The sequence below is a fragment of the Babylonia areolata genome, chromosome 25, assembly GCF_041734735.1.
Source record: "Babylonia areolata isolate BAREFJ2019XMU chromosome 25, ASM4173473v1, whole genome shotgun sequence".
In the NCBI taxonomy this organism is placed as follows: domain Eukaryota; kingdom Metazoa; phylum Mollusca; class Gastropoda; order Neogastropoda; family Buccinidae; genus Babylonia; species Babylonia areolata.
The window spans coordinates 17163439-17170938 of record NC_134900.1 but is presented as its reverse complement, the minus strand read 5'-3'; the positions used below and the strand labels follow the sequence as shown (position 1 = coordinate 17170938).

At 37.9% G+C, this 7500-nt stretch overlaps 1 protein-coding gene across 1 annotated transcript in view; it reads right to left on the bottom strand.

Moving 5' to 3' along the window:
- LOC143299519 (pseudouridylate synthase 7 homolog) overlaps window positions 1-7500 on the bottom strand; it is a 34030-nt gene that overhangs the window by 25667 nt on the left and 863 nt on the right. The window contains exons 2-3 of the mRNA XM_076612781.1: window positions 5794-5917; window positions 4380-4608 (exon numbers count right to left, since the gene is read on the bottom strand). Coding sequence (XP_076468896.1) covers window positions 4380-4608; window positions 5794-5851 — 287 coding nt within the window. The 5' untranslated portion in view covers window positions 5852-5917. The remainder of the gene's footprint in view (window positions 1-4379; window positions 4609-5793; window positions 5918-7500) is intronic.

The following is a 7500-nucleotide window of genomic DNA, read 5'->3' as shown; positions in this document are numbered from 1 at the left end:
GAGCATGTGTGTCATGGTGAGAGGCTCATCAAAGGGAATATACTGAGGGGCCTCCTCCCCCTTCAACAAATAAGAATGAGTAAGAAAAGTATGCCCCGTGCACAGTCTGCACAGCACAGACTCCTCCTTTCTATTCTTCACAACTGATGGGAGGGTCTCTTTTAGGTCTGGATGGATTTGGAACAGCTTGTTGTCTGTCTGGGTGTTCCACTCCTCGTCATCCTTAATGCAAGTGTTCATCTTCTGCTTCATGCCTGTGTATGGTGCGTAGGATCTCAATAATTTTCTCTTTTCAGCATAACTGTGATTCTTATTCTTACTTACTCTTGTTGCTTATAGTCCAGCCCACCACACAGGGCCACATCAGGACTGTCAAACCATATAAAATTTAACAAATGCTCAGCTGCATCAACACAAAACTGTCACATCTACAAAAAAACACAAAGACAAACCCACAAAACACAGTTCATGAGACAGTATCCCAACCATTTAGCTCCTTAGGACAAATAAGATTAGGTCATGCTGAGGATACCAGCCATTCCACTTAATTCATCATCCCCAGATTACAAAAACAATTGTAAAAAAGAAAATTACAATACTTCAAAGCCAAACAAAAAATACAAAAAGGCCAAATAAGCAAATAGCACTGCACAATGGGCAGCTAGTGCCCATCCCAGTGTTTACAATCTCACTACCTAATCACCAGAGCAAAACAGCACAGATGGTACATTACAGAAAAGAGAAAAAAGTGTTAAGGCTTGCTTGAAAATAGAAAGGGGAATGGACTGGGAAGGCAGAAAAAGAAGACTACAGTGAAGAAAGAAAAAATGCAGAATCAAAGAGTGATAGAAAAGAGGAAATTTCTAGCACAGAATTTCCAGAAGGCAGGGATGCTAGTTATACTGAAAGACCCCCAGCATCTCCATGGGGGGAATGGAATGGAGAGATCTGTGTGAGATAAAAAAAAAAAGTTTTATTTAGCTTACCTGCCATTGACAGTGACATACAATACTGCACACCAAACAGACAACTGACTGATACAACTCTCAGTGCTTATCAAGTCCTGTAAATACCATACAATAAATTGAATAATAAACCTGTCTTTCTATTTTGACCAAGCAAATCACTTTTGTCTCCACAAAGTGTCCCACTGGCACACGTACATAGAAATCATAACTACTAACATGTCTCTGGTAAACAGCAAACCAAGCGTAACAACACAGGACTGACTCTCAGAGCTGTCATTGTTTATGCACACATTAACCACATTACAATGTGCTTTTCCACTTTGAACAAAGTATACAACTGGCACACAACATGTCTCCCATATGCACACACATGCAAGAAAAATCCTCAACACGCATTGACACAATGTTAGCCAGTAAATCTCTTCACTTTAAACATAACTGTCAACACTTAATACACAAAACAGGCAATATCTCAAAACCAACATTAAGAGTAGCACAACCAAATCACTTTACACATATACTACACACACACTACTAAACACACATACACGATCTCTATGGCTTCTCATAACTCACTGCTTACATTGTTTCAACTGCATATCAACAAATGACAAATCACTGACATAGCACAGTTGCACACCTGTCCCTGGTTTTGACCAGTTCTACAAATCTCAAGGATGGTGCTATCGATGAATCCCCAACAAAGTGGGAGAGGTGCTCCCTTCCTGCGCACAGCCTCACAGTACGTCAGCAGACTCTGGGTCGTCAGTCACGGCTGTTCCAACAAGGCAAGGCATGCCTCGGGATTGTCCAAGATGTGATTCACTCCCAGATGAAACAGTTGAACCAGCTCCGATTTTGGCCTCCCGAAAAAGTCCTTGAGATCAACGTACCTACACGAATACATCAGCCGTCTCAGCACCAAAGCCAAGACTTCCAGCCCTGAAACAAAATGCAAGTAATATGCACAGGTGAAATGAAACTGTCAGCTCAAAAATGAACTTAAGAATATGGATTTTTCAGGATTTGTTGTTTGTGTACTGAGGGTTACAACCTCATGATTAATATATCTTATTTGAATCTATTGGCCTGTGTGTGCATGTGCAGGTATTGATAAAGTACTTTCCCCCTCACTTTCTGCAGGCTAGTTAGAAGAAAATGTTACAATAACAAAGTAAAAAAACTACCATATATTGATTTGCTTTACTTGCATTTGCTAGTGAAAAGTTTAATTCTGCAAGCGGTATCTCACTTTCTACAGGCTAGTTAGAACAAAATTTTACAACCACAAAGAGAAAAATACTACCATATATTGATTTTCTTTACTTGCATTTGCTGGTAAAGTTTAATTCTTCAATCGAGACATTTATTTTCTGCTCATCAGAGTGTGTTACTTTCTAACCACTTTCAGCTCCGATGTTTGTGTAAATTGCTGCTTGCCATCAAAACAATTTTGTGACGCATGAATGATAATGCGCCAATACTTGTGATTTATTTCATATGAATAACAACCCGCTTTACTCATCATAAAAATAGCAAGAAATCAAACACCTGTATCTATCTGTTTTTGTTTAAAAAAAATTTTTTTGTGTGAAAATGTGCATGTTAAAAAACACATTCTCAATACCTGGGGCACTGATGCCAGTGTCTGTGGCCATCCTCTCTGGCATTCTCAGCAGGTCACAGATCCTGACGAGGTGTTTAGGTGTGAAGAAAAAGAGCTCCTTGCACCGCTTCGGTGTGTACTTGTCCAGGCTGAAGTCCCTAGGGAACCACACCCTTGCCTCTTCTTGACGGAGATGCTCCAGCAGAAGGGCCCAGTCCCTGAAGTCTAGACCCTCCTCCACAGCCAACTCAAGGAATTCATGATGCTCTGTTCTGTGGAGAAAAAAAGACCCCATGAAACAGCATGTGAAGACTGAAAACTAAGGGTGTGTGTGTGTGTGTTAGGGGCAACTTCTGAAAGTTTACATCCCAATATTTAAAGATAAATGTGTGGAAATGGGACATGGGTACAAGGAAACAGGTCACACAATGGAACATTAGCAAACACTACAGGAGGGAATTTTTTTTATCAGCACTGCTCATTTCTTACAATCTTAGACAAATGAATATATTCTGAAATTTGAAGTTAGAGACCAAAAGTAAGGATCTGATCTTGCATAGATAGCTAATCCTTCCTTATAAACCTGATGTTAATTGGTCTAACTAAACAAAAACAAAATTATCAATAGTGAAGAAAATGATAAATCACTTTATCAAAAATATATCGTAAACACAGAATGGATTAATACAAGTTATAATGGAATAATCACATACATGTAAGAAAGGCTAATAATGATATAACATTTGTGAAAGCAGCAGCAGCCGCAAGAATGTCATTTCGAACAAAAACAACCTTTTGCTTGCAATGTGTTGCGAAACACCACACTCAAGAATAAAAACAGGCTTGAACAATATTATAAACAAACATTAACACAAACACACACTCACACAGTGGAAAATGAAGACAAGGAAAGGCAGGAGAACTATTATGAGTACAAAAACAATGGGGTGATATGGTGAAGCGTTTTGGATATCTTTGGCAAAAGTCAGGATTTTATTTTTGGTTTCCAATTGATTTTTCATTTGTACAAGTTTCTTCTTACATCTCGTGAATTGGTGAGCACATCCTTTTCCTTGCACGAACTTAATCAATAAACAAAAACTATGTCATCAAAATGGTCTTTAGAACTCCTACAGCATTTTAAAGAAACAAACACACCAAGTTTATTATTAAAAAAATAAATAAATAAAAAGAAAAGAAAAAAGTGATGATTCCTCCAATTGAGATCTAGCGTAAACAAATGACAGAAAGCAGGTCACATAATCCATGTAACCTTTGCCTTGAAATGTAATATATAATGAATCCAAAACGACGATTCACCCTTCCCTAAACATCACAAAGACATGAAAAAATATGCGTGCTGTGAATAAAATGATGCTTCAAACTGATATTCGGTGTGTCAAGTTTCTCCAAAGTTGAAGGTAGATAAGGTTCTGTGAGGAATTTTAAATAAGATCAGTCTGAATACTAAATGGCAAAAATGTGACAAGAAACATGCTCAAAGTACACACTAAATACTAAAGCAAACAATGGGTGTAATTATAAAACCAAGTATGTCTTGTAAACTTGCAAAAATACTCACCGAAATGGTTCAAAATCCTTTGGTCAGGACAGCGATTTCCACAATGAAATTTTAGCCTTTCGGTGACCTAGTAAAACAGGAAATGGAGATGCGCATGCAATTCTTGCTAAAAAAAAGTAACTGGGGAATCCCGACGAAAATCAGACGAAAGCGGGTCTGCAAAACCTCTGTGCGCAACAAATTTACCAAAACAACATCATCACCAACAGAAACAGCGTTTCACCTCTGCTTGATGATGGCGCTGATGCCTCTGTTTGGACTGATGTACTCAGTGATGCCCACGTCAGCCTCTCTCAGTGACCCCAGGCTGGAGTACAACGCGTCGTCCTCCATGCCACCCCCTTCTTCTTCTTCCTCACCCCCCTCCTCTCTCTTCACATCCTCAAACTTCAGTCCATGACTGCCACCCTCTGACTGCTGGCTTTGCTCTCCACTGTCTGTCACTTCCTCACCTGAGGGAAAAAAAAACCCAGAAGAGAGAACGTATGTGGTATGCTTCCTGAATATCAATAATAATGGTACTAACAACAACAATATCAATAATAATTGTGTATATGTACATAAGTATGCTTCCTGAATATCAATAATAATAGTACTAAGAACAACATCAATAATAATCATAATAATTGCATATGTGCATAAGTATGCTTCCTGCTAATAACAATATCAATAATAATAATAGTGTATGTACATAGTTTCTGACATCTCAAAGCACTTCATTATAAGAAAACATACACAAAATTTGTCAGCCAGACACTAAACCTACATATAAACACACACCTACAGACACACACACATATATATATGCACACGCACACACACTCTCATACCAGAATACAAGCCTGCACAAACACACAAACCAAACAGGCGTACTCAGATACACACATGCATTCCCCCAACTCCACAATCAATCATGACACACATACATACATGAAGTATGACATAAGAGTAGATTTGAAGAATACAGGCTACTGAATGGAGAGCCTTGATTTTGTAAAAAGCTATTTGAGAAGATATGTTTTTATATAGATGAGATTTCAATGGGCAAAAAAAGGCAGCGAGTTCCAGCTTTGTATGGCTAAAAAAACTGAATAATCCCCCACTGTGTTTCTCTTGTGTCAGTATCATGAATATATATGCAAGTTTTGTAAACATAAACAGTCTGTGATGATTTTTCTGTTCCAACAAAAAGTGGGAAATTTATTTTTTCATCAAATAACCTGCAGTACCATTAACAGAATGGAAAAAAAATCATAGTTTCATAATCCTGCTATAGAACTAGAACTTGTAGAAGTAGAAGGCAAACTGTAATTGTGTAAAGCTGAAATAATTTTTTTTTTTTTTTAAAGACGAAAAAAAGACAACACACACACATTTTTGTTGTTGTTGATAACATAGAAATTATTTGTAATGCAGAACATGATAATAAATCAAATGATGATGAATGCATCCACGCCCATACGTTCATCACTCTCGGACTAAATCAAAGCATTTTACAATATAGTTCATAATCATACTTCAAAACATGTCAACGACATTTACCAACACTCACACATACATTTAATTTAAATCATAATGACATTCAACACACTATCATAAATGCAAAGAAACAGGCCTCCCTTCTCTTTATGAATTACCTTCTTCTATTTTGATTTTCTTGAGAGGAGGCTGATCTCCTTTGTCTTCCGACGCCATCTGTGAAATCTCAAGACAGGCGGATGCTGTTCAACTGAAGTGTTTGTATGCTGTATGACTATATCCCTGCACACAAAATGACAAAAAATGAAATACAATAATTATTTTGCTTTGCCAAAGTAACTTGTAAGATTGCAAATCTCCTTCGTTGTGTCAAATTCTTCATCCAGTTCAGTAATAGATGGCTGACGCATTGTTGAATAATGAGAGAGAGACAGAGGGAGACAGAGAGAGAGAGAGAGAGGGAGAGGGAGATAGGAGAGAGAGATGAGAGAAGGAGAGAGAGAGAGAGGGCGGGGGAGGGGGGGGGGGGAAGAGAAAATCCAACAATCTTGGCTATATCACATTTCTTCCCATTCACTCCTCAGAAAAACTAGCAGAGTGAACCTCCACGTCCAGTTGTGAACACTACTCACTCCATCTTGAGTTGTTGAGGGGAAAAATCATGGAAAACGCCACAATCTCCAATGCATACGTTACTGATGGCTTTGAATGGTAAAACCACTCTTGCTTTCTTACTCTTCATCTTAACAGTGTAATGGCTTAAGAAAGCCTTATCAGATTTTTTTTTAAATAAGAGTTTTGCTTGTTTTGTATTTTATATCAATTATGTTTAATGGTTTCTGGCATTAAGAGATTTGTTTGATAATTTCTAACTGTGTGATATTTATCGATTAGTTCACACAGCACACACATTTAAACTACAATCATTTATTGCTTATTATGGAAACACGGTTGTGTCCCTTGCTGATTCCTAACATCTAAAAAAAATTATGCATGGTTCTGAGTGCATGAACACCTTTTCAACCAAATTATTGGCTACTGGTATGGTACAGCATCAACAATTGGCCACAGTGGTTAGTAATGATTTATTTACCTTTTACGACTGTGCTGAATTAGAATTTGTAAAATTTCTTGCAATAATGATTTTTCATGACTGATGAACTGGAATGATCACAACACATAGGAACATGCATACCCCACACCCATACCAGAATTCACCCGGTCTATTTCAGTGCACTGATGTGAGAATAATATATAGCACAGATTCTCTTGGTATGTTAGTGAATGGAACTTTGGAAAATGCTACTAAATTTTAGTGTTTAACACCTAATACAAGAAAGTTTATTATCTGTCTTTGACAGACAGTGTAAATCTATTTGTTAAATCTGTCTTTGACAGACAGTGTTGATCTATTTGTTAAAATTGTGTGCATCAAATCGAAATAGCCCAGGTGATACTGTATATTTTTTATTCTGAATTTCTGTTTATCAAATAAACTGTTATTATGATTTATTGCAGTTTCACAAAAGTTCTCAATACACTTCTGTCAGTCCTTCCACATGCTGCAATGGGTCACCAGGCTATGATGTGCTGGTGCCTCTACAAACTGCTTTCAATATGGGCTGCTGGATGCACACATCTTAATCTGGATGTATACATTGCTGAAGCCAATAACTGACTAGAACTGCAAAGAGGGGGTGAGGGTGGGGTCGGCGCACAGGAGTAGGACTAGTGGTGTTGGCTCTGGGCCGTCTGCTTGAAGCGTACTGACTTGATGTCGTCAGACAGGTTATTCCACTCCAATGTTGTTCTGAACTGTTCGGTGTTTGATGGTGGTACTAACAAAAATCTGCTGTTGTTTGTTG